At 37.4% G+C, this 27,975-nt stretch overlaps 2 protein-coding genes across 7 annotated transcripts; one reads left to right on the top strand and one right to left on the bottom strand.

Annotated features, from left to right (window-relative positions):
• The first annotated feature begins 723 nt into the window (after positions 1 to 723).
• On the top strand, positions 724 to 4,381 carry LOC132313282 (uncharacterized). Of its 3 annotated transcripts, none has more exons than XM_059811980.1 (5): positions 724 to 1,077; positions 1,766 to 1,814; positions 1,892 to 2,052; positions 2,150 to 3,106; positions 3,883 to 4,381. In XM_059811980.1, the coding sequence occupies exons 1-5, from the start codon at positions 847 to 849 to the stop codon at positions 4,111 to 4,113; spliced, it is 1,629 nt and encodes a 542-aa protein (XP_059667963.1). In that variant the 5' UTR covers positions 724 to 846; the 3' UTR covers positions 4,114 to 4,381. The 3 variants fall into 3 exon arrangements, with proteins under 3 accessions (XP_059667963.1, XP_059667965.1, XP_059667964.1); XM_059811982.1 differs by having other exon boundaries at positions 3,887 to 4,025; XM_059811981.1 differs by having other exon boundaries at positions 725 to 1,077; positions 3,895 to 4,381.
• Positions 4,382 to 5,769: 1,388 nt separating this feature from the next.
• Positions 5,770 to 27,901, bottom strand: LOC132313283 (RNA polymerase II C-terminal domain phosphatase-like 2). 4 transcript variants are annotated; one of them, XM_059811983.1, is made up of 16 exons: positions 27,452 to 27,900; positions 26,725 to 27,195; positions 24,595 to 24,805; positions 24,129 to 24,286; positions 23,968 to 24,038; positions 23,729 to 23,834; positions 23,554 to 23,643; positions 23,217 to 23,358; positions 22,725 to 23,095; positions 22,559 to 22,613; positions 21,411 to 21,544; positions 21,274 to 21,327; positions 20,008 to 20,104; positions 9,306 to 9,463; positions 8,292 to 8,368; positions 5,770 to 6,222 (listed from the first exon to the last, which is right to left on the bottom strand). In XM_059811983.1, the coding sequence occupies exons 1-16, from the start codon at positions 27,719 to 27,721 to the stop codon at positions 6,162 to 6,164; spliced, it is 2,526 nt and encodes an 841-aa protein (XP_059667966.1). In that variant the 5' UTR covers positions 27,722 to 27,900; the 3' UTR covers positions 5,770 to 6,161. The 4 variants fall into 4 exon arrangements, 3 of the variants coding, with proteins under 3 accessions (XP_059667966.1, XP_059667968.1, XP_059667967.1); XM_059811984.1 differs by having other exon boundaries at positions 6,162 to 6,300; positions 27,452 to 27,901; XR_009483408.1 differs by having other exon boundaries at positions 6,202 to 6,222; positions 9,053 to 9,463; positions 27,452 to 27,901.
• Positions 27,902 to 27,975: the final 74 nt, after the last annotated feature.

The following is a 27,975-nucleotide window of genomic DNA, read 5'->3' on the forward strand; positions in this document are numbered from 1 at the left end:
ATGTTGTTTAATTAATTTTTTCTAAACAATTGTGCCAAAAATTAAATTTGAACAGAAATAATTTAAGAAAAAAAAGTTTTATTTCAATTTAACATAATACCCTTAATCGTGAAATATTAATTATTTGTTGAACTCTGTGAATTATGTGAAAGTAAGATACTCTAAATTCAGGATTAAATAGTCAAAGAATTTTATTAAACGTTCTTGGTGAAAAAAAAATTATACATTAAAATAATTTAATGCACTTGTTTTTGATAGAATCATTTCAATTTTATAGAGTTTTTTTTTTTTTTTGAGACTTTTTTAAAGATATGTGAAGCGAAAAATTTAAATATAATGAAAATAAATCATTTTGTTATTCACAATTCATGAAAAGTACTCAATGTATTTTATCATGTTGTATGTACTTTGTTACTAAAAGCAATTTGAAATAATTTGTTAAATGTTTTAAGTGTGATAATTTTAGTAACAATTAGTATTTTTTTAAATAAGTACCAGTTACAATACATAGAAAGCAGAGAATGAAATTTGAATTTTACGAAGAATGACAAGGTTAATACTTGAAAATGTTCGTTATTTATCAAATAAGTACATATTTAGAAATAATTTTCAAGAAAAAAAAATATATATATATATTTTATAAAGAAAAAAAAAAAAAAAATTCCTAAAAAGACATTTTACCCCGAAACCGAGCTAACCCCCAATAAATTAGACCAGCCTATAATTATTTAGCTCTAGAATCATCATTCCGTTTCTCACTCTCTTTCAGACACAGAAATACTCAATCAGCATCATCATTAAATGATAGAAAAAGCTGAGCAGTGAGTAAGTGATAGTGAGAGAGTAATGGAAACCCTAGCGAGATCGTCTTGGAAGGCGATTTTCGTCAAGTACACAGACACATGTTTTTCGTCTTCCAGAGATATTGTTCTTAGCAGACCTCCAATTTGTTCCGTACGATTCCCGGAACTTGTTCAAATCGGTTTATCCCATTCAATTTCTCTGCAACACAAGAGGATTTACTCTATTTCTGCATCGTCTGTCTCATCATCGGAGCCTCAGGTCTCTCTCCCTCAGGTCTGTCTCTCTCACATATCTATATATACACACACATACACAAATAGTTGTGTATGTGTGTGTATATATATATACACTATTTAGATGTATTATATATATAATATTATATGTTGAGGATCAAATTTCTATTTCTCATCGAAATAAGTATTTGTGTGTATTGTATCTTTGCAATATTTTGTAAAAATAACTTTTTGAAGAGGTATATATTGGATTGACAGTCTCTTGTGTGCTTGTGAGGCATGTCGGATTGGTTTGAAGGTTGATGGTTGCCTCATCTCAAATCACACTATAGATTAATATTTCATGCTTTGAATTTGATATGTTAGTAAGATAAATTCATAACAAGTTCAATTGAGCTTTCATGAGTCATGACCTTAATTTATTATATGTATGTATATATAAACAAGTACGTGTTTCACCTGATTTTATGTTGAAATTTTTTTTGCTTAATTTTGTGGTGGTGGTCTTGTTTGATTGCCAAGAAAACAGAGTATTTTGAAGTTAGGTGGTGTTTTGATGTTTGGATACTACTAGTTGTCTGTATTACCAAGTGTGTTTTGTTCATTCGATAGAACTTGCTTTTATCAACAAGGAACAAAATTTACAGCCAGATGAATATGACATCTACACAAAACGGTTTTTGATTAATATATACAAAATTAATTTTGTATAACACTCATTGATGCAGACACACTTGCAGAATGAAGAAACTCAAAATGAAGAAACTCAAATACAGGGTACAAGTGAATTCTTACCATTGTTAAAGAGTTTTTCTTTTTGGCCCTTGTTATTACAATATAATGTGTATGTGCAGATCAATCAAAAACTGTTCCTGTCAAATTCCAATTACAGAAAGAGTGCTCGTTCGGGGAGCAATTTTACATAATAGGTGATGATCCTGTCTTCGGCTCGTGGGATCCTGCACGTGCAGTACCATTGGAGTGGTCCGATGGACATGTATGGACTGTTGAACTGGTGAGGAAGAGATCATATATGAAAGAATGATAAAAGTTCATACGTTGAAAGCAAAACTTTCGATGTGGTATATAATATGTTGATATGTTTTGAACAGGACATACCCATTGGAAAATCAATCCACTACAAGTTCATACTAAAAGGAATATCTGGAAGCATCTCATGGCAGCCAGACCCCAATAGAATCCTTCAAACATGGGAATCGGAAAACAAAATCGCTGTTTCTGAAGATTGGGATGACGCTGAACTGCAGAAAATTGTAGAGGAAGGGCTGACATCAATTCAAAATGAGGAATCTACAATTAATTCAGAAAAGCTGAACAAGGAATCAACCACTTCTGGCATTACAAATCCAATGGGAAATACATTAGCAGAGAAACCTATGGCTATTGTAGCAGAAAATATTACTGAGCCGAAAGAAAACCACCAGGTGAATATAGAAAAGCTGAACAAGGAATCAACCACTTCTGGCATTACAAATCCAATGGGAAATACATTGGCAGAGAAACCTATGGCTGTTGTAGCAGAAAATATTACTGAGCCGAAAAAAAACCACCAGGTGAATATAGAAAAGCTGAACAAGGAATCAACCACTTCTGGCATTACAAATCCAATGGGAAATACATTGGCAGAGAAACCTATGGCCATTGTAGCAGAAAATATTACTGAGCCGAAAGAAAACCACCAGGTGAATATAGAAAAGCTGAACAAGGAATCAACCACTTCTGGCATTAAAAATCCAATGGGAAATACATTGGCAGAGAAACCGATGGCTATTGTAGCAGAAAATATTACTGAGCCGAAAGAAGACCACCAGGTGAATATAGAAAATATTCTTGGAAATAATGGCCGAGCTGTGACTGTTGAGGATATTGGGAGCATAAAAGACGAAGGAAATTTGGTGTCCTTTGATGGAAGTCCTGTTCTGGTACCGGGCTTGACTACATTGCCAACAGGTGATATTGAAGAAGCGATGCCAACTGAAGCGGAGAAGAACATCGCCTCTGATTCCTCATTTAGATCTGACAAAGCTGAGGAGCACAATGTGCCAAAGGTAAATGCTTAGCATGTATGAATTCTTTCTGTTCTTTTGCAATTTATTTTTTAACCTTGGCAAGAAATGATATTTAGTTCCATATACACCAAATGGGACTTGTTAAGATTAGGAATCTGATGCCATGGAAGCACGTTTAGTTTTAAATTGTGTCGTCTTGAGATTTACGTCTCCAATAAAAAAGATCATTCTGGGACTAGATTTGCCTTAATTAACACTGATCTACTGCATTGTCTTTAAGATGAACAATATCATGAGGGTATTGAAAAGGACGGTGTCTGATAAATTTTACAAGCAATGAAATGAAAAGTCGAACCATCTTCACAGGAGATCGATGAACATGCAACTGAACTTATGATATACCTTACTGAGAAACAGGATATGTTTTCTTTCTCAGATTAACTTAAGCATTCAATTCAGCCCAGAATCTGAATGACAACTTATACAACCCTTATGGATGTAAAAAGCTAATTCTTCTCAGTATTACTTATATATTCTCACATTATGAACATGAGCTCGAATATTCACCCAGCTACTGCATATATTCGTACCTCATGAAGAGCTTGAATATTCACTTGCTACTTGTGCCAAAATTGTCCATTCTGCGTTTTTGCTTTATGAAATGAAAAAGGCCAATGTAATGTAGACTAATTATTTAAAGGGATTGTCTAATATACAGTTGCCCATATATAGAATTGTGGTGTTATACTGTGTTACATATGTGAGCTCTTTGATATCCTCTCTCTCGTCAATTATTGTAACCTAACAACATCCAGTTAGATTTGAAGGAGGAATTTGACAAAGACTCATCACGTCTGCAAGAAACCACTGAGATGATGCATGGTGATCATGAAGAACTTAATGTCAATGAACAAGGGAAGCCACGATTAGCCAAAGAACACGACCAGCCCAACTCCAAGCAAGTTGTAAATGACGTTATGGAGAATGACATTCAATGGGGTCGTAGAACTTTGCAGAAATTTCTTTCCAATTTGGGCCTCCTTTAGCATCAATCTAACAGCACTGCATCTGAGAAAATCTCTTTTCAAGTTCAAACCTAAGAGCTTGCTGCTTCATTGGCCAAATTTTTACGTACCCTGTGATCAGGAAAGGAGAGGCTATCTTGGTGAGAGCATTGTGAATCCATAATCTTCATCGTTGGTCTTAGTTTTGTACCATGATATGGCAGATATTGCCTAGCTTTGTTATACTTTCAGATTACGAAGTCTGCGGTAGTGTTTATGATATTTCTTGTTTTGTGGTGATTTTCTTTTCCTTCGGTTTGCATTGCCTGTGTCCTCTTTAATCTTTGTATAAGTAGAAAATTTAGTGTGCATTCTTTGAATGATTCTCAAAGTGCTATATTGTTATTAGAGTTTCTAAACATATACCAATTTCCAGTTATTCACTGTAGAGTTCATATTATAATTCAATAATATATATATATATAAATATGTGTGTGTGTGTGATATGTTGATGATGTCATATGTGCAATGCCACATATCCATCGGTTATGAGGGTGCCCTCGTCATGACTCGCTCTTACATAGAATGCTAGTTCTTTATATATGTGGGCGTAACAGTTTGAAGAAACAAAAATGAGAAGCCGAGGAAGATAAAACCATGATGAGACCATAAGAGAAAAATAGCGGTGGTTGGTCAACTTCTGTCCGACAACTCTCATGTGCAACTTCTTAGTATTGGAAAAGCATCCTTTTGCCGTAATTAATATTCACACACAATCAAAGAGAGACGCTCTATCACCAATGTCCTCGTTCAACTGAAATCTTTACATTGACCCCGTAACAAGAGAGATTCCAAATCCATGGCGTACGCCAGGAGTAGTACAAAAATTCTATTTTAAGTGAACAAGTTCTTCGTCAAGGCCTAGGGTTGGTATCCAGTACCCTAAAACTCTGTTCCCAAGTACAATAACACTGGAAATTTTCTAAAAGTTTTCCTATGAGTCATTGACTCTCATCTCAAACATTGAAGTGGATGGATATGTTGACAAAACTATACTTAATTAGATCGAATTTCCGTTTCATCACTATGGATGGCAAAGGGTTTGGGGTTGGGAACCTAATCCCATCCTCACCCAGCGTTTGGCGGGAGTGACATGAGGAGAGTAATTTTGTAATTCAATTACAAATGTAACGAATATTTTTAACCATGGTAATAATAAGAAGTTTTAAATTCTCAATTGAAACCTCCTCTTTTATCTTTTCCTTTTTACCTAGACAAGAAATTCTTACACTTACTTTGCCTCTACGAATGTCTAAAGAATAACCTAGAATTCACTTGATATGCTTAAATGATTTTTAATATGAAAAATTATATGAGCAAAATTATAATTTATCACTATAAACGTGCTGCCCCATCCCGCCCCGGCAACCGAGTTTTCAATCCCAACCCATTTCTGCCCCCAAAACCTTTGACCACCTCCATAAACTTTCTAAAGGGGCTGAGGCGGGGTGTTTTGCCCATCCCCATTCACCACCATCAATGATGAATTTCACTACTATAGTGGTAAAATTTCACCTATAATTGCTTATTTGTGAAACTTGACCATTGATAGTGGTGAAATTCACCACCAGAATAAAAAATAAACATGGAGGAAATCATCACAGGAGCCAATTCGAGTATTATCATAACACACCACTATAAACCAAACAGAAATCGTAATACCACCATAAACAAAACACTAACCGTTACTAGAGCCTAGTATATCATCATAACATCACCGGATACCAAAGTTATCCAACTAAAGATGGTATAACTAGCCAATTACAGTAACTAAATTTCAACTTTATAAGGGTAAGAATATGAACTTTACGGCCACTACAGAAATTGCTAATAAATGAAAAATGAGACAATGGAAGATGTATGTACAACAAAATTTGAAGGGCAAGAAAAAATAGCCCATGTTATCAAAAGAGAAACTGAATTATGAAATATCTTTTTCACCTCAGCAGGTACACCTAACCTCGACGAGGAGAGAGAGAATTTCAATTCATATGGCAACTGGACTTTTTAGAGCTCTCGGTCTCAAAAGGTTAAATCTTCACCTTTCCCCCAATCTCACTGCCTGCATGAGACAGCATGCCAGTTCTTTGGCTGCAGGAAAAAATGGCAGTGCATACGCATTAATATTCTTTTTACCGTTCACTCTATTTGGATTGGGATTGTGATAACCTAACAAATATCACAGAAACAACCAAAATAATGAATACACATCTTTATCTGAAAAAAAGACATTGAAGTTCATCAATTCTGTATTCTCAGGAGCTATTTATTATATATTATTAGAAGGGTACAAGAAGGAACAATGAAATGCACAACAACTACATCACAAAATAAATGTATGACTAGGAAGTTAGTTTAATCACCAGATTGTGGAATAAAATGCTGAATGAAAAAGGGTCTTTAAGATGTAGCTGAAGCATATGAGATATAACAACCGTTCTCTCTGTGTTATGAGACATTGCAGGCACACCCACATGCATAGGTCCTTCATAATGAAACTTCCCGAGGTTATGGTTAATTGTTTCCTAGATTTTGATAACAGGTCCTTCGAATATTTATTTGCAATGATATCATCCAGTGCAGCTCATGCAAGCCGCTCAACCTTCGGAATGCCTATCATTCCATTCCATTCAACAGCCAACAAAAATAACAATAAAACCATATTACACTTAATACAACCCATTCCATCTCCACACCTTAAAACAAAAAATCTAGGGCCTAGAATTTTCTAAGTAGAACTTCTAAAAAAACGGTTACTCCGTTACAGTCACGTCAATCAAGGCTTGGTAGGGGCAAATTGTGTAAAGACAAGTTGTCTTTTTTATGCTTAATGCCGAGAGCTTTTACCACTCCACCAAGCAATGTAAAGCAAAATCTATCCATTAAAAACCCTTATTATAACTTGACTTTGCAATTGTGCATCTAGGGCTTCCAGAATCACCATAATTAGCAAGTCCACACAAAATTTCAGATTTCTTTACCCAGCTCCAGTTTCCCGCCAAGGAAAAATCTATCTGTAAATATAACTAATAAATATAGTACTTAATAAAGAGTCCCCTTGAAACGGCCAAGGACACTCATCTGAAGGATCTTATGAGACCAACTAAAACAATTAATCCAAAATGACCAGAAAATGAATTCTCACTCAAAGAGTGCATAATAAATGAATAAGCTTGTGATAATCCATCAATTTCAGATCCTATTGAAGATTTTCCTTGGGAGGTATTTAGAAGGAACTGAAGTAACAATATCATTTTATATAAGCTTAGCAACGAGAGTAGCTCGCCAAGGCTTGTTTGAGTCGGATGTAATAAGAAATAGCATAGTTCCTTCAATGGCATAGTTGTTGTAAAGAAAGGGAATGTGTGTCAAGTATAGTGACAATCGATAGTCAAATTATATAACCCAAAGTATATTCCGCCCACACGAGATGCTCAAAGGGAAACGATTAGAAACAAACCTACTCTTTGACATTATTTTGCACTAGGTGACTGTTCTTAGAGCAATGATCCTGTTTACGAAGGCCTGTGACTTTTCTAAATTTTGCATAAAGTGCTTACCTTAGGTCCTTCGTCGGACTTACATTTGTTCACGAGCCCACTCAATCGAACTCAAGCTTGCTTCTACAGTTCACCCCATTTAATAAACAAGCTTCACAAACAAAAAGTGCATTTTATATGTAAACTAAAAGATCCTATTGTTGATGCAATCCCAAGTTGTACATGAACAGTTCATGCAAACAGAGAAATCAGAAAATGGTTGTTCAATTTGATGTTGTCAAAGAAACGAACCGAAGTGTTAGCTAAGAAATCAATAGACAATTGTGGTCCAAAGGTTAGCTGCATAAATATCCCCATTAGTCTATTCTTACAAGAGTTAGGGCCTATCCAGTATTGGTCCCTGTTATTTGAGGTAACCAGGTATAGAACTAACATTCACACTATTTGAAAGGTGTGTGTGCACTCGGATCTGTGTTATTATAACAAGAGAAACGCCTGCACCTGAAGTCAGATATTCTGAAAGAGAAATACCACAAAAACAACTAAATCCCACCCTCCACAAAACAACTAAATCCCACAAAAGAACCAAAAAAATTACCCTTTCACTGGCAATGGTAAAACCAAAGATGAGCACAAGATCAAGCGTTTATCATATTTTACCTGGAAGAATCACCACATTTTTCCACTTGCTGATTTACCACACAGGAGGAAGTAGTGCTAAGTGCTGCATCGGTAACCTGTAAAGCATTTTTAATAAATAATAGGGATTAAATCCAGTTTGTCCGAGGAAAAAAATCATATATTGCGTGGAACTATCTCTTGATTTCTTTCTGTATCAAGTGGGGAGGCGCATGGCAAAAACACATCAATCAACAAAATGTACACACTAAAAGAAACAATAGTCATTCAAGGTTTATAAAGTTTTGTTCCACAAGGAGAAAAGAAGGTTTCACCAGATTACAAAATTTCCAACTATACCAAACTCAGCTCACTGAAAATCAAGAAAAAATACTCTTAAGCGCAGTTGAAAATTCAGCAAGAAACTCAACTATAAGGTTATTGCTTGCCTATGACAAAAAGGAGGACACCAAGGGCTTAGCCTAAGTGGCATCCCATCCTTCTTCCAAATGGAAGGTTGAGGGTTCGAATCCCCAATGGGGCAATAATGTGTTCGTGCATGTGACTTACCTATCCAAAAAAAAATAAAAATTAAAAAGAAGAATAAAAAAATGTAGAGTGGCGAATAGGTAAATGTCACCAACAGCATGAAGGGTAAACTAATTTCATATCATCCCAAGGAACGACACATGACAGATGGTTAATCAATTCAACAGAACAGAAAATAGAGAAATAAAGAAGTTCACCACACAGGAATACTTGGATATAGGGTAGAAACAGGCGATGTAGCACCAAATCATTACCTTTAAGATGTGAACTATAAGCACGGTCAAGGCAGCAGTAGTGAACATGAAGCCAGCTCACACCACCTTTCCCTGTTTTGCCATCACATCTTGATGTGATGCAATACCCAAAAAAGGTGTGGTTTTCTATCCAGATAACCACAACCTGTATTCTGGAAAGTGCTTGCCCACATACCCTTTATCCAAGCATCACCTATGTTTTCAAACAAAAGAAATCAAATCAAACATGAGCAGCAGCATCCTGATTCCCCACCTCAGAAGTGCTTTCTTTGGGCAACCCATCTTCCACGAGCATGTCATCTGATCCAGGACCAATTATATCCCATAAAAATCCATTTTCATTTCCAAGAGAAGGCTTATCAAAATCTTTGTCAGCTCCAGAACGAGGTGCAATATATGATACATATTTATCTGCAGTACCATGCATGAAAACATTCCGTAAATGCCTTAGGCAATAAATGTTGCAATAATTCTCAACAACAATTAAAGAAAAGATGATTATTTTTTACTTTCTACCATTAAGGATATGCACATGCAACAAAGAAATGTAGTTCATCATTTCCAGTAAAGAGATCCCATACAGCATGCTACAGCACATGAATGGTTATCAGTCAATACAAGTTTATTTATTTTTTATTATTATTAGAATTAGTCACAATATTTATTCAACTTCTTCAGTAACTTTTGTACTACTAAAGTCGATATCAAATCCAACAATCACAGTACTTCACTTAAAGTTTGTCAAAAAAGAAAAAGAAGAAAAAAATTGATACAAACCACATGAAAAAAATAAAAATAAAAATAAAATAAAAATGCCAAAAACACCAGTATGCTTTGAAATCAAAGAAATTTCTAAGAACCTTGAAATTGATGGCAGATACAACGGGGCCACCTAGACCCCTGAATTATTATGCATCATCCCCACCCCCAAACCAACCAAAAAACACACACACACACAAGCCAAAAGAAAAGACCCCATCTATTGTCTTTCTTTCTTTCTTTCCTAGTTGGTACTCACACACACGTCTCCACTGAGGCTTGAACCCCTGACCGCCCTTAGGAATTAGGAGCCTAATACCGCTAGGCCACTGACCCGTTGGTATCTATTGTCTTTTTTTCTAATCCCAGATAAGACAAAGTTAAGCAATTCATATACTCATGATGGACCCCACAATCACCTTTACTATTTTTATATTGAACCTTGTGTAGGAACTCTATATTTCTGAAATATACCACTTGTCAAACTTTTGACGTTTCTACCATCACCCCAGCCTTCATTCTACTATGAATATATGATTGTTTATAACTACTTAGAGAACTCATAATTTTTCATTGTTGTTTAGGAACATCACAACACAACAGCGAGATCTTTCTTCTATTCTCCATAGAATTGTTTCGCTTTTTTCCTAAGCTTTTTTTCCCAAAAGATTAACATCACATTTTCCCAATAGAAGTATGACAAACTCATTATTAACTAAAAGTATAAAAAAATTGAGCAATTTCAACCAATCACCCCAGCCTTCATACTACCATGAATATATGATTGTTTACAACTACTTAGAGAACTCATAATTTTTCATTGTTGTTTAGGAACACCACAACACAACAGCGAGATCTTTCTTCTCTTCTCCATAGAATTGTTTTGCTTTTTTCCTAAGCCTTTTTTCCCAAAAGATTAACAACATCAAATTTTCCCAATAGAAGTATGACAAACTCATTATTAACTAAAAGTCTAAAAAAATTGAGCAATTTCAAAAAACTAACTTTTAGCCCGAGGCACTAAAAGAAACTTATAAATCATATTTAGTTCATCAACTTCTTATGAGATCAGAAATTGGTGTAACAAAATAGACATTTCAACATCTGATTTTACTTAAATATGCAAATTTTTGCAACAAACACAAAATACTAGACAAAATAAAAATAGAAATTACATTTCTTTATCCTCCAGAATAAACAATCCCGCACCCCCTCCTAAACCCCCGGGCAGAATTTCTGGAGGTATGACTTCTATCAATCCATCTAAAATAAAATAAAAAAAAATTTGCAGTACCCAAGCTAAATATATTTCTCTGAATACTTTATGGAGATTTTGCAAATTATCCATAGTAACTGGAAAAAATGGTTGAATGCATATGTGCATACAGGGTTCAAGACAACTTTAAGCAGCCTCAGCGTACAATAGAATAGAAACTTTTTGTTCCGGTCAATTAAACATCACATAAAAGTGTGCAGCACATACAAAAAAAAAAAAAAACGCATATGCCAAGCTTCAGGTAAGGGTTGACTGATGTTTGACTTTTCTCTCAACTTTTCTTTTCTTTTTTGACGCCGGAGTCTTCTACTCCGGTGTCTATCGTTCTCTTTTTTTTTTTTTCTTTTCTGGTGTTGGATCTTTGGTTGCGACAGATCATGCTACGTTCGTATCTCAAAGTAGCGACCCTACCATGTCTCAATCTCCACGGGAAGATCAGAAGCTGTTCAATTGATAGAGATGTGGTCCTTAGAGTTGATCATCAGAGCATTGCAGAACGTGAATCCGTATTGAAATCTTCTCTGGTTGGTCGTTTTGATCGTGATGTGGGGTGCACTAAAAGGATCGAGGAGTGGGTGACGAAATCTTGGTAGATCTCGTGTGGAGTAAAAGTTTCAACCCTACCTGACGGCCTTTTCCTGTTCCGTCTACCATTGGAGGTCGAAGCTTGCAGGGGTTTGAATGTGGGGAGGAGGAGATGGGGTGAAGCTTCCTTACACATCGACAAGTGGGATTTTGCGGTGGGTTGCTCAGTTGTGGTTGATCGCAACAGGTTACGAAGGGTGGTGTTGTTCGGCTTGCCCCTCCATCTTTGGTGCCACAAACTGTTTGAAGCCATCGGAGACCTCTGTGGTGGGTTTAGAGGAGTGGAAGCGGATGATCAAGCGAGAGGCGAACGAGTTCTCCTTCTTGTTTCCGCCGGAGCTGTGGTGCCGAAGTTTGTTTTTGTTGAAGACCAACGAGTAACCTTCAAGATCAGTTTGATTGAGGAAACCTCACCATGCATCCTTCCAAAATCCTATTATGGGTTTGGTGAGGCTTCTCCCCTTCCGTCTGATGGAGAATGCAACGGTGGGCGTCATCGGCATTTGCAGACTCAACTGAGTTCTCAAGGAAAGCAAAGAGCGTTCGCTAACGTGCCGCCAGTGAGTGGGGAAGATAGATATCCGAGGCATACGCATAACGCCCGTCATCAACGCTTTTCAAATCCTCGATTTGATCGCCTTGATGGTAATCAACCATGTGGACAACCACGTGGCGTCACGAGGGCCTTTCATGCAGCGGACTCAGATAGGCGTAAGTATGGGCCTCTTTTTTTTGAGCTGAACAATGGGCCGTTAGGTTCTCATGGACAACAAGCTACACTTAAAAAGAATGTTATGTGGAGGCCCAACAATAAGCTATCCATTTCTTTCCTCAATGATAAGCCCAACCCACATTTGCCCAAGTCCAGACGAAACAAAGCTAAGTTACGCATTGGGCCATTTGAAGACTTAAAAAGAATGGTTCATTGGGGCCCAATAATCAAAAGTTAGTTTCTTTTCTTAATACAAAACCCAGTCCAGCCACCGAACCAATTATTGATCATATATCGGGTCGTCTTCCTCATGCTCACTCTGTAAATTTTTAGAACTCACCAGAGAAGAGGAGATGGATGAAATTAAGTGAAGATGAGGCTGGTGTGGGAACAGACAAGAAAGGCTTTCGTCATCTATAGTGTTGCGCTGATTCTTCACTCAAGCCCCCTCCAGCTACAACTTGGATAATGGGAAGCAGCTCTAGACTTTCATCTCGGGATTCTCACAGAAGCAACAATGTTTATAGATGGTCGAGGAAAGATAAGCAGAAATGGAATTCCACTGACCCAAATATGTCCTCTGTTTCTCATTCTCAGAGCTCCCTTAAAGCACCTTCTTCTCCCTCCCTTTCTGGAGAGGTGAGGGGCGATGTTGAGATGTCAATGGAGAAGAGTTGTGTTATGTCTGTTGTGCCCTCAGCACCTACACAAGAGTATGGGCTGGTTACAGAGAAGATTGCCAGCGAAATTGTCACTTTAGGCCAAGATGATTCACTCAATTGTGAAGTTCAGGACTCATCGGATGGGGTCTTGGTCCGAGTTGGGAGAAACCTTCACTTTCAGCTGTCTAATGAGTCAACCATGGCTTTGCTCAAAGAACTTTGCCTTTATGTTGCTTTAAAAGGTTTTAATTGCATATCGTCTGATGGGGAAGAGGAGAATAAATTGGTTAGTTTCTTGAGCAATGGACTGGGAGACTGTACTGATTCTGACTCGTTTTTAGAGCCTTTTGATTTTGGAAGGGATTGTGATGAGGATGTGGCTACTGATTTGGTTTCTATCCAAGAAGTTTGTTTGTTCCAACGAGTTTGTACCTTGGATGGAGAATGATTTCTCTGAAGTGATAGAGGAGGAACCTTTGGCAATTGAGAGATCTGGTTGTTCAGTAACAAATGTTGATTTGGGTAAGGACTGGATGATTGAAAACATAGGAGCTGCTAATGAGTTGCAAGGTGTTTCTTCAGAGGGGAACAATAACCAGACACTTTCCATTCTTCAAGCAATAGTCGAAGGTAGAGAGGTAGCTATGACTGAAGAGGTAGTGAACCCGAAGCCTTTATCATCCTGGAAAGGGGCACAGGAGATCAAGAATCTTATCTCTGAAGTCAATTATGAAGGAAAGAAAGGGGTGGTGAAGGAGAGGGGAAGGACTAGGAGTCGGAGCACGAAGAAAGGAGGAGGAGAGATTATCTTATCTAGTTTTTAATGAAACTACGAACTATTTCTTAGAATGTTCGTGGTCTCAACGACCCGAATAAAAGGAGGGTGGTAAAGGTTGCTTTGAGGAAGTGGGGGGCCCAAGTTGTTTGTTTGCAAAAAACAAAGTTGGCATCCATTATGGATGGGGTGGTTAGGAGCTTGTGGGGAGGAAGGTTTGTAGAATGGGAGGTCTTGAATGCTACAGGTACTTCAGGCAGTATCTTAGTTATGTGGGATTGTAGATGGGTGTCTTGGTTGGATGTGTGGGTGGGGAGATTCTCAGTGTCTTGCAAGTTCAAATTGGAAGAGGACAATTTCAGTTGGGTTTTCACTGGGGTCTATGGACCAATTGTTGATATTGATCGGCCTTTTTTCTGGGAGGAGCTTAACCATGCTCAAGAAATGTGGTCTCTTCCTTGGTGCTTGGTTGGGGATTTCAATTCTGTTAGACTCCCATTAGAGAGGTCCACAGGAGGTAGTAGGTCTTTTCTGATTTCATTGACGAGCATCTTCTCATTGATTTACCAATGGAAGGCGCAGCCTATACATGGTCAAATGGTACGGACCCAGTCACTTTTTTAAGGCTGGATCGTTTCTTGATTTCTGGGGAGTAGGAAGAGAAATTCCCGAATGTCGTTCAAGCAGTTTTAGCTCGGGTCATTTATGATCATGTTCCTTTGGTTTTAGATTATGGAAGTTTTGAGTTCTCAAAGGTCTTCGTTTCGATTTAAGAATATGTGGCTAAGAGCGGAGGACTTCCAAGGGAAAGTTCAGTCTTGGTGGGAGGGAGTCGTTGTCACAGGGTCATCTAGTTTCATGTTAACTACAAAGTTGAAGGCTCTCAAATTTGATCTTAAGAAATAGAATAAAGACGTTTTTGGGAATCTTGAATGGAGGAAGAGTAGAGTCCTTACTGATTTTTATGAGATTGATCGCCTAGAAGAGGTGGGTGGGGATGTGGAGTTTTTGCGTTCTAGAAGACCTTGTCAGGCAGCTTTTGCTGAGATTGCTAGTATGGAGGAGATATCTTGGCGACAAAAATCCCGAGCTCTTTAGCTAAAAGAGGGAGATCGCAATACAAAATTTTTTCACAAACTCGCTAACGCTCATAGAAGAAGTAATCATATAGGACGTATTCGGGTGGAAGGTGTAGAGATGTGCAGGGAGGAAGATGTGCGTAATGGGATTACTTCTTTTTATCAGAAGCTTTATACCGAACCGCTTGCTTGGAGACCTAAACTTGATGGTTTTTATTTCGAGGCCATTTCCAAGATCGATAGGGAAGGGCTTGAGATTCCTTTTACTGAAGAAGAAGTTCTAAAGGCCTTATCTAGTTGTAATGGGGACAAAGCTCCAGGCCAGATGGGTGCACTATTCGGTTTCTTTTGGAAAGTTGGACAGTTGTGAAAAACGATGTCATGGGCACTTTTCAGGAGTTTTATTCTACTGGTGCCTTTGAGAAGCCGCTTAATGCAACTTCCATTGCCCTTATCCCTGAGAAGGGAGGTGCTTCTGACATTAAAGACTTTCGTCCTATCAGCTTAGTGAGATGTATCTACAAGCTTATGGCTAAGGTCCTTGCTCTTAGGTTGAAGGGAGTGATGGATGGGATTATTTCGGATTCCCATAATGCTTTTGTTGGAGGAAGACAAATTCTTGATTCAGTTCTTATTGCAGGTGAATGTGTGGACTCCAGATTGAGAAGTAGTGTTCCCGAAGTCTTGTGCAAACTTGACATTAAGAAAGCGTATGATCATGTGAATTGGAATTTCCTGCTTTATTTGCTTCAGAGAATGGGGTTTGGAAGTAAATGGAGGAAATGGATTGAGACATGCCTTTCGTCTGTCAAATTCTCTATTCTTGTGAACGGGTCTCCTGTTGGTTTCTTTGGGTGCTCTCGGGGTTTAAGACAAGGAGATCCCTTGTCATCTTTCCTCTTTCTTATTGTTATGGAGGGTTTAAGCAAACTTACGTAAAGAGCAGAGGATCTTGATCTTATCAAGGGCTTTATGGTGGGAAGAGATCCTGTCCATCAGATGAAGGTCTCTCATTTACTTTTTGCGGATGACACCCTGGTTTTCTGTGATGCTAATGTGTCTCAGCTTAGATATCTGAGGTGCATTTTGGCCTGTTTTCAGGCTGTCTCTAGTCTAAAAGTTAATGTGGCTAAAAGTGTGCGTGTTCTGGTTGGAGATGTTTAGGATATTTCATCTTTAGCGGAAGTCCTTGGGTGTAAGGTGAGTTCTTTTCCAATTCCGTATTTGGGCTTGCCTTTAAGGGTTTCCTCTATAACGGTAGGGAGTTGGGACCCTGTGATTGATAGGTATACGAAGAGATTAGCAGGATGGAAAAAACAATACTTGTCTAAGGAAGGGAAAGTTACGCTTATAAAGAGCACTTTATCGAGCCTTCCCACATATTTTTTATCTATGTTCCAAATTCCATGCTCTGTTGCTGATAGGATTGAAAAAATTCAAAGGGATTTCCTTTGGGGTGGAAGAGGTGATGAATTTAAGTATCACCTTGTCAACTAGGAACAAGTTTGCAAGCCAATGAAGTTTGGTAGTCTTGGTATCAGAAGACAGGTCCCCTTTAACCAAGCTCTTCTGGGAAAATGGCTGTGGAGGTATGGAAGGGAAAGACATCACCCTTGGCGAAGGCTTGTTTCATGTCGATATGGGGAAGAGAGTGGTGGTTGGTCTACTCGTCCGGCTTCTCTCGTGGGAGGAGTTGGGGCGTGGAAATTCATAAGGAAGGGATGGGACGCTTTTTCTACTTATATCAAATTCAAAGTTCATGATGGCAGATGTGTACGCTTTTGGGAGGATCTTTGGTGTGGAGACCAGCCTTTATCTTGTTTATTTCCCAGGTTATACAGTATTGCAGTTGATAGACATGCCTACGTAGCTAACTGTTATCAACTTAATAGCAGAGGGATTACGTGGGACGTGCAATTTCAACGCTTTTTTCAAGATTGGGAGGTGGACGAGGTATGTGTTTTCCTAGATTGTTGTATTGACAGGAGGCAGTTGGCAGAGGTAGTGATGATATGACATGGATTCCCTCTTCCCATGGTCGCTTTGAAGTTCGTTCCTTATTCTTATGTCTTTCTGATTTCGATATTGTTGATTTTCCATGGAAGACTATTTGGCGTTCTATGGCTCCAACTAGAGTGGCATTCTTTGTTTAGATCGCTGTTTGGGGGTAAGATCCTTACGATTCATAATCTAAGGAAAAGGGGCAATTGTCTTGTTAACTGGTACTGCTTGTGCAAACAAGATGGTGAGTCAGTTGCTCACATTCTCATGCATTGTCCTATGGCGAGGGATTGTTGGAATCTTATCTTTTGTCTGTTTGGTGTGCGTTGGGTTATGCCTCGTTATCCTAAGGATTTGATTTGTATATGGAGAGGATGCCGTGTGAGTAGCGTTGTTCGTGATTATTGGAGAGTTGTACCACATTGTGTTTGGTGGTGCATTTGGAAGGAGAGGAATAATAGAATGTTCGAAGGGAAAGAATCGTCCACGACGATTCTGAAACTTCACATCATACGCTCTCTTTTCAGTTATGTGAAGAGGAAGTCATGTTCTTCTTCTAAAGATTTAATTATTTTTTTTGGCTTCTTTAGGATCTTTTTTTTTTTTTTTGATAAGTAAAATTATATAAAGAAAGCGCTCAGAAGGGGAGCGAACCCAAATACAAACAAAAAGCCAAAAAGCGCCTCAAGCCTTCAAAAAGGCCAAAAAAACAACAATATCCTCTATAGATCTATAATCTCTCCCTGAAACCCAACAAAAAATGGTAGAAATAATAGAAAACTTAAGCATAGAAGAAGGCTTCTCCTTTCCATCGAAATAGCGCCGATTTCTCTCGAGCCAAATACACCACCAAATACAAAGAGGAGCAGCCCTCCAAGCATCCTGAATGAAAACCCCCACTAAGAAACCTCTCCAAGCCTCAATCAACCCTCTGGAGGAGCGAGGCATGACCCAAGGGATCCCAAACAAACCAAGCAATAAATCCCAACAATCCCTAGCCATGCTGCAATGTAACAGAAGATGATCCACAGTCTCCTCATCGCTCCAACACAAATAACATCGATTAACCACCACCTGATTCCTTTTCCTCAAATTATCCTGAGTAATAATCTTACCCAAGACAGAGGTCCAAGCAAAGAAGACCACCTTGAGAGGAGCCTTAGACCGCCAAATAGACTTCCAAGGGAAAGAACCTCCAAAGCCAAGCGAAAGACACCTGAAAAAGGACCGAACCTCGAAACGGCCCTAAGAGTTGGAATCCCAAAGCCAACAATCCGAATCCCCAACTGTAATCACCTGGCGGTACAACAAATCCAAAAAGCGGCTGACCTCCTCAATCTCCAAATCCTGAAAATGCCTCCTAAACTGAACATCCCAAGTCAGTCTCACGTTATCAAGATGATAACAGTCAACCACCATGGTCTGTCTATGAGAAACAATCCTGAAGAGCCGAGGGAAAGCAAGAGCAAGAGGACGCTCTCCACACCAAAGATCCTCCCAAAATCTAATCCTCCTCCCATCTCGAATACGAAAACGAACATGTTTGCTGAACTCATCCCACCCCTTCCGGATAAAAGACCACACCCCCACCCTTTTAGGACCACACACCTCAAGAGAACTCCATCCTCCAATACTCTCTCCAAATTTGATCGCAATAACCCTCCTCCAAAGCCAACTCCTCTCAACCCCAAACCTCCAAAGCCATTTCCCAAGGAGAGCCTTGTTAAAAGGTTGCAATCTCCTAATCCCTAGTTCCACTTTTGTATAAGGTATGCGTTCCCCTCTTGAATGCCTATTTTATTTCAATTATTACTTATCAAAAAAAAAAAAAAAAAGAAAAGGAATTTATGTAAATTGAATTCCAGGAAAAAGAGGGAGGGTAAGGCATAAATGACTCGGATAAATGTAGTGAGCAAAAGACTAATCCCCCTTGGTTCCTGACAGTATCCCACGAGGAGCCAAAGATTTCTAAAATATCTACCTCACAAAGTGGTTGCCTGCCTTTAAAAATGTTAAGTAGGTGACATGTCCAAGCAAGAATTCAGTAAAGGTGAGAAAAATCTTATATGACAATCAAGTGGGCCACCATCCATGGAATGGAGTAAAGAATGGCAGCAACCTAGCCCCAGAAAGTATTTAAAGAATTACACAGAATCATCCACATCTAGTTCTGATGTACTAGGATCACATATGCTGCATATGGAGACCCAAAGTATATGTGACAAAGCACTTTGAACAGGCTTTTAATGATACCAAAAACTCTGTATAAAAATCTATTGGGCAAGAATAGGGAACATTTTGCCCCACAAGAAGAATGCTATAGCATCCTTATGGAAAGCAAACAAGGGACAAATCTATCCATACTCACATAAAAATATCAGAGACGACCTAAACTGATTTGTTAACATATATAAAAGATTAGAGGCTCCCTTTGGAGTCAAGTAGTCATATATTTTAATTTTAGCTACAGAAAAATTGCATTACAATCAAATCGTTTATGCTCCAAATCAAGGCATAAGTATTTCTTGATAGATTCGCTATATCTCTTTTTATATTTACCATTAAGATTTCTAATAGGTTGCTCCACTTGAAGTCCAAAAATCATTCTTGCATATAAAACAGACCACAACTTAGAAGTGTCTGACATATGCATATCAACACACAACTTAACTAGATGCTTAACAGACATTGCAAGTAATTATTCACCTGCAATACTTGGAGAAAAATAAACTATCTCAGGGATCTAACTATGTCTAAGCACACCTCTGCTATCTAACAGGAAAGGTGTAGCTTCACCATACCATTCTTTCCCTACAAAGTTCTTTCCTTTTCACTTCTTACTATAATTCGCAACCATAGAAGTATTATTTGTTCCTTTACAAGCACCAAGGATCCAAGTATTTGTTGTCGCAGCAGTCAATATGATAATATATTCAAGAGACGAATATGATAATATCATAATAAGAGAAGAAATAACTAGCAGGACATAAAAGCTGCTTAAATAAAGAAAACAAGATCCAACTCAACAAAGCCTTTTCCAGCTACTTGGGGTATGCTATTTATATAAAGAAAACAAGTCAAGGAAATAATTTCAGAATGGCCTTACCAGCCAAGCTGCGGAGGGCATTCTCAGCAGCCTGTTGCTGAGCATCTTTCCTTGTCTTGCCCATTCCAACGCCAATTTTCTCACCAGTAAACAAGACCTACACCAATAAGTCAGTCTGTTCAGCTTTTCAACGTTCAAAATTAACAGAATTTGATACTTTAGGCTTTCCAACTCACTACACACTGAGAGGGGGGAGAGCAATTCAACAAAGAACATGATTACCAGTAAATTTTATAGCAATGTATATATATTTACAAAAGATAAAAGTATGACTATATAGCTCTCTTCATAATGCAAACCTTTTTTTTTTTTTTTATCTACCCAAGAAACAAGTACTATTACTAATTATTAAGTTTTCCATTAAAGGAACAGAAGAGAACTGTGGTAAACAATAAAAAAGTTGATAGAGAAAGGGAGAGTAAGCTTGGATCCTTTTGGCAGCGGCAGCAGCAGACAACATTTGCTAGCACCAACTTCAAAGGTTTGAGCATTTAAAAGTCATCTAGATATAAAAGCAAACAAGTGCACGTATATGACTTTCTACATTTTGTATTGCAATGAAAACTTCTTTGAAACCATAACTTTTTATTTTATTTTATTTGGATGTAAAATGCCAATACTTGAATAAAAATTATAAAAAGGAGGGAAAATATATTCTTACAAATAAAACTAGATTATAACTCTCTCCAAGTCTCAGAAATTGCATAATTAAGTAGTTGGCACTTCTTTCTAGCTAGACAATTCTTATGGGCCTTTGCAATTAAAAGGCCTCATATATTTCCCAAAAGAGAATTTACTTCTCTGTTTTGAGAGGTTAAATTTAATATAAGAGAAAAATCAAGGCTCTTAAAAGAAATTTGAAGCTACAGTAATAAAGCAGGTATAAGTGTATAACCAAGACTATAAAATTATAAAGCCAACTAAGAATTTTGATTTAGTATACTTCACAATTGCAATCACCTGCAAACAAATTTCCAAGAAGATTAAAGAAATATACTCCATTTTTCGGAACACAGTATATCTTTATCATCAATTAATAAATGTTGACAAACCAACCAGCATCTAAAGGCCAAGCAAATGGGATCACTAGATATAAAAATAACTAATACCATGAGCCTCATCATCACCACTTAGTAAGACAACCCCGCAATTTGAGAACTGAATAGTGAAAACCTAAACCATAAATAATTAAATTTTCAAATATAGAGCATAAATTGACAATGATATTTGATTATCACATAATTACAATTGTACACACATACTAACCTCAACAGAGAACTGCAAATCCTTACTGGTGCTTACAACAGACTTGAACTCAACCTACATAACAGAAGATGATATGATGAACCCAAAATCCAAGCAGAGATAATAACTTGTACTTGAAACTAGACTGTTTACCATACCTTTGAGCTGCATCTCCGGCCAATTTCTTGGAGTACTCCAATTGATAAAGAAGATGGCAGGAAGTTCACTTTCCCACCTTCTATCTGCAGTTCTCTGCTATTGGATGATGTTTGACTATGAGAGACACCAATCTCTATATAGGAAAAAAGGAAAATTCAAATCACTACATAAATATTTAGAAATATATTGGTCATGAAACAAAAAAAAATCAGGAGGGGCAGGCTGGGGGTTGGGAATCACAAGAATAAAAGCTGTAAATAATTCTGTTGTCCTGACTATTTTATGAAAATTTAGTAGAATAATGCAAATACTAAGGCTTCAAAAAAAAATTTGCTTGGATGGACCAGTATTTTAGGGGAGACATCAATTCACATGGTACATAGTACATACTAAAGCACCATGAAGAAATTGATATGCTTGATATGAATTGAGAATGGGACCGAAGGCTCTGATATGACAGAGTACTTGTACCTGAAAATAGACCTTAGAGGGAAGTGAATAGATCTTGTTCAATTTTTAACAATAATTGATTTTGCAATCTAACAATTACAGTTCAACGCAGCAATATAAATTAATACCAAGCAAATGAGCAATCACACATAAACAACAATTTTACGTGTAATATCCCAACAAGAGAAAACCACGATACCTAATCTAAGCAGAGCAAATCCACTATCAAAATAAAGGTAATTTTAACCCTAGGTTACCAAACTCTAACTCAATAATTTCCTAGTTACTCGCATATGACATTAACTCTGTTGCTGTTAGTCAACATTCCTCAAAAGATCTACTCATTGATCCGTGCTTTGATTTATATACTTAACTGACGTCCAATCCTATGTTCTTTGTATGAAATGGAGTTGATGATATTTTTTTAACCATGTCACTCTTCCTAACATGTGCACTTAGTGGTCTTCCCATATCTAAAACATCTTAATCGATTTTCTCTCATTTTATCTCCAATTACATTACTTCAACAATCTCATGAATGTGTTCATTTCTAATTCTATCCTTTCTTGTCTTACTGCATATCCATCTCTACACTAATATTTCTACCACTCACTTTAATGGAAATCAGGAAATGTACATTTTTTGGTAACTCTTGATCCTCAACCAAAATGCGACTGATAATAATATCTCCAAATACCTGATGACCTTGCTGCTGGAAGATTTTGCCTCAGCATTTCATATCCTGGATATGCCTGCAAAATAAGTAAGATTCAAGATGAACATTTAACACATAGTAACAACTGTTCATGAATGACAAAAACTAGCAATTATATATAGCCAAAGGAAAATGATATAGAACGAACCTCTTCACCCCTCACTTGGGGTATATGTGATATTAGTCCTGCAGTAGCAGAACCTGATGTACTATGATTAAGTGAATCCTGACGAGCTCGCTGTTTTTCAGCTTTAAGCAGATCAGATTCTTGAAGAGTTCCAGAAGCCCGGTTATTTGAATGTCCTCTATCCATATCTTCTTCCACTAGCCAGCCTCCTTGTGGTTGTATTGTGGGTATCGTTAGCTGCGTTGGTAATCTAGATAAAAGAGGAGGTTCCCCCGAGCCTTGATATCGTAAATCTTGACCATGATTCATAATGAGGAATCTTCGCTTAACATCAGGATCAGATTCAGAAAAGTTGCTATCTCGTCTAAAAGGAGCTCCAAGCAAACTAGGTTCTACAAGATAAATGGAAAAAGGAATATATGACAAGAAAAGAATCAAGATATATACATTACACTGTATAGCTTGCTTCCAAGACCTAAACTGAAATTCAAAATGTAATGAATAGGATCTTACTCTCTGAAGGTATGACTGTTCTTGAAAATGCTGGAGCAAAAACATTTTGAACAGCTGGCATGGGCAGCTGAGAGATTTCAGGCCTCAGCTGAGGATTACTAGTCATTATATGACTAGCAGAATCTGCTATATACTTTTCATCCTGACCCATATTAGGAAAGAGGAAATGGAAATAAATTCTCGGCATTATGAGAATCAAAAGGATTACTTGCATAGTAACAGAAACAGCAGAAAATAAATCACATAGAAGCAGTTCAATTGCCTCGTGTAAAATAAAACAAGATATTGGAATGCCAATAAAAATTATTAAAATAAAAAAAAAATAAAAAAAGACTACCAATTGGTGCAATCTCTGTGCAACTTCAGGACCATTCATTCCCTCAGCAATGGGAGCATTTGTATTTCCATTTGGTACAAAGCTAGCATCCTTAAATAAATGGAAACATCTGAATATAAATACCAACTTTTATTAACAAAATGAGACTCTAGAGTCAAATGTTATATTTAAATACCTCTGACATCAAGTAGTTGCTCACATCAGGTGCAGTTGGTAAATTTACCACGTCATCTTCATAGAAGAGTTCAGAAATTCTTCGTAATAAATGCTCATCAAACTCTCTGATTGACATGGCAGATGGACATATATCATAAGCTTAATAGAACACAATATTCCATAAGGAAATTACAATATTGCCAACTCTTCATTATGTCATATAAAAACTTCCTTAGTACAGAGTGGAACTTCTCTTACTTGAAAAAACCACCTCTAACATTGCATGCAACGTTTCTTGCCACACATAGGACCGGAACAGCATTTGCCGTCTATTTAAGAAAATATTGTGTTAGCATCACTTCTACTACAATAATGAACTGATTTCAATGAACACGCATAGAAGAAAGCAAGATATATACCTCTGCCTGAGGGGCATAATAAGGAGTAAATGCAGGTACTACATGAACTCGGGATTGATCCATATCTTCCCAAACCTTCAAGCGGTCATCAATCACCATAGCCATCTTTGAATGGCAATTGCCATTTTGGAAGACATGAAGCAAAGACTTCCTGGTACCTGTGAAGTAGAAAACAATTAAAAACAATGATGGCAAGAAAAAGAGAGATGATCGGAGATCTAGTATAGAAAACTATAGTGCACGGATAGACACTAGGAATCATAAAAAAGCATTTAGTCTGTTAAAACATCAGTTTCCATCTCTGCTAAGACATCCTACATATTAACTTCAATAAGAAATGAACAAAAAATTAGATGAAGAATATCTTTTGGTATTTCCATGTTCTAATGATTTATTAAGCACTAGAAAAATAAATTTAAGCATGATCCATGGTCAGGTCAACGTATTCTCAATATATGATGCTTGCCTGATTTGACGCATACAACACGGTCCAATAATTGCTTTGAACCTATAAGGTGCGCCTCTGGGTCTAGCAGCCTCCACATCTCTAATGCATAATCTCTTTCAGCCATGGTACAAACATAAACTTCAAATCTTTTACGCCCTTTTGCAGTTAAATAACTTCTCAAATCGTCCCAAGCAGGTCGTAACCTAACAAGCACACTAGTATCACGGATCTGCACATGCAAAAGACCACTAATTAATAGAAATTGTGCAAGGCCTTGTGTTTCAGAAACTGAAACATCCCTTTATCAAAATGGAGGGAAGTGAAACATATAGATCCACAGTTTAAAAACTGCAAAAAATGCATATTAAACCAACCAGTCCAATATTTCGTTACCATATAAGTCCAACAAACTGAACATTCTACATAAGACAGTTGGATGCCACAACAAATTTGAGCATAAGTTAGTAAAATATAAGAAAAATGCAACAGCCCTCACCTCATCAGCTAACAGAAGAAAAAGTTGGCATTAAACATGTTCCAGCATGAATACGGGGAGATGAGGGTCTCAAGTCTGGACAGCATTACCAATTGCCACAAGACCCTATTATGTCTTGCTCCTAAGCGAGACAGAAGTACCTCTGTTATAAACCAACTTATTAAATGAACATTCTAGAGGCTTGCTGAGAGCCTATTATCAACTTGTTGTTCTTAAAGAAAGCATCACTACTTTAGCTATTTGTCTAATAGCCAACAAGAATTGTTGGTACATACGTACAATGTGTGCACAAGCACAAAAATTCAAACCATTTATACATCCCATGTTTCTCGGATCAGGACTACAAAAAGTTCAAATGCATATGGAGCTGGTTGTGTGATTTTAGCAATGTTCTTCGACCACAATAATGTGCAGGTGTCAATTAAAATGAACATTCAACTAAAATCCACCTTAAGTAACTTTAGTTATCCAAGTACCGGGACATAAATTGAACAGGATGAAAAAAATCACTTATCGGATGAAGCATGATCAACATAATAGCAGTGTTTCATAATAGCTAATAAGTTGTGTAGCAAACAATGATCATGCATGTCACACAGTGGAACCAACTGTTACTAATGGAGCAGCAAAAATATTTTACAGAGTAACTCATCAAGTTAAGGACATGTATGATATGTGACGAAGAATCAAACTGCCATTATTGGCAGTCAAAACAGCATCATGAATTGTAAAGTGTGAAGCTTCAAATAGCAACAATGCACAAATCTTCAACCGGTCACCTTTATTAATTGATTTGAGGCTAAATTTCACATTCTTTTTTTTCCTGGGCATTGATTTATTCCTGTATAGCATCACCAATAGCAAACAGATTGAAAGTAACTTGGGGATACGCTAACAGTTCAAACTCATAACATAGTGCAAGGAAGCAATTGAACGATAATCAAGCACAAAGGTAGAAAGAGAGAGAAGCTGAGATTATGTTTCAAGTAGACCTAGAGACATATATACTTAGCTACATTCTAATGGAAAAACTTTTAGAATGTGTATAGAGGCAGCATATGAAAAGTCATTAATCCCAATTCAACAAAACGTCCGAAATTCAAAATCATGTATATCATAACAGATCCAAGGGTTAAAGAAACTGATCTATAAGCTATTTCAGTTGAGTCAAATTAATCAGTATTTTGTGATCAGTTCTTGCTTAGGGAGTGTTCTCATATAACATATGTCAAAGCTTCATTAGCAAATCAAATTGTGCTTAAAGTGATGTTCCAACTTCTAACGCCAAGAGTAATTACTTTACTGCAGTCATTATAAACCCTACATCAACCTATTCAAACGAGCATAACAAACTACTGAAACAACATACATAACAAAATTGATTGATTACATATATACAAATACAAACACACACATATATAATTGCAGATAAAAGGATGGCAGCGATGTTTCAACTTCTAAAGCTATGAGTAATTACTTTACGGTCTTTACCACAGTCAATATAAACACTCCACCAATCAATTCACATAAGTGACAAGCCGAACAGACTACTGAAACAACATATATAACAAAATTGATTGATTACATATATACATATACAAACAGACACATATGTAATTGCAGATAAAAGGATGGCATCTACATCTTCTAACCTCAGGATTAATGCGAGTGAGAACTACATTCCTTTCCGGCAATCGTATAACAGGCCGAACAACTCGCTCATAGCTTTCTGATAAAGGAGCTACCTCCTCCAACTGAGCATTATAAACCTTCCCATTATCCACAAGACAATCATTCTCTGTGTACTGCTTCAACAAAGCACGATCATCGACGTACCGCTTCAGCTCAGAGGACATCCCCAATACACGGATTTGGTCCGTTTCTCTTGCAATCCAAACCCGTAAAGCCTCAATTCTATCCTCAAACGACTTCATAGTGTTTGCAACAATCAAAGTCTCATCAAGATCAAACACAATGGCAAGACATCGTAAATTTAACATTCCTATACAAGAATTATATAAACCAGATGGAACACTGTAGCACCAAAAACACGGAAACTTCTTCTGTTTACTCGGCATTGCCACCAAGTGAACCTCTTCCTCTCCAAGCAACACCACAGCCGTCTGTAAAACCAAATGGTATAATACCATCAACATATTTTTGAAAAAAAAAAAAATTACTACGTGTAAGAACTACAACTGTATTTAACCATGTGACAATTGATCGTGCTTAAAATGACTCATATGAAACCTGTATATGTGATCTACACAGTTATAATGGAACTGATACATACAAAAACAGTATATCAGAATATATATTTATATAGTACATATATAAGTATATTTATGTGTGTGTAATTATGTGGCAATTGACAGTGACCTTGAGTTCGTAGAAGCAAGAGGCGTGAAGATTGATCAAGTGAGACTGTTCGACCAGCGAGGTCGATTCGAGCTTGCATCGAACTGAAAATGAAGAGATTGTTTGGAGGATTGAAAGAGGAGGGCATCGTTCGCTGAGGGGTGATATATGGTGGATTCGAATCTCGTTATTGGGGAATTGGAAACTCTGGTCCTTGACTGGGATAGTCTCTAACTCTCCCAAACAAGAGTCTCCATGGTAGACCACAGATTTAAACCCTAAACGACTCATTCGATTAACTATCAATCAGCTCAAAAATCAAAATCAGTGAACAGAGATACTATTAGCAAATCCAGAACCAGAAATGTGTCGAAGAATTAGGGCTTTTTTGTTCTCTCACTCTGCACCTTCCTCCTCTCTCTCTCTATTTCTCTCCCCTCCCTCTCCTCTCTCTCCCTCCCTTTGCCTGCGGTTTCAAACAATGTGGTGAAGCAGTGTATATATAGGAGCGAATTGGTCGGTTATATAGAGAGAGAGTTCTTTTT

Source organism: Cornus florida, unplaced genomic scaffold (assembly GCF_030987335.1).
Source record: "Cornus florida cultivar Cherokee Brave unplaced genomic scaffold, ASM3098733v1 CherokeeBrave_3.0.0_Hap2_Chr06, whole genome shotgun sequence".
NCBI lineage: Eukaryota > Viridiplantae > Streptophyta > Magnoliopsida > Cornales > Cornaceae > Cornus > Cornus florida.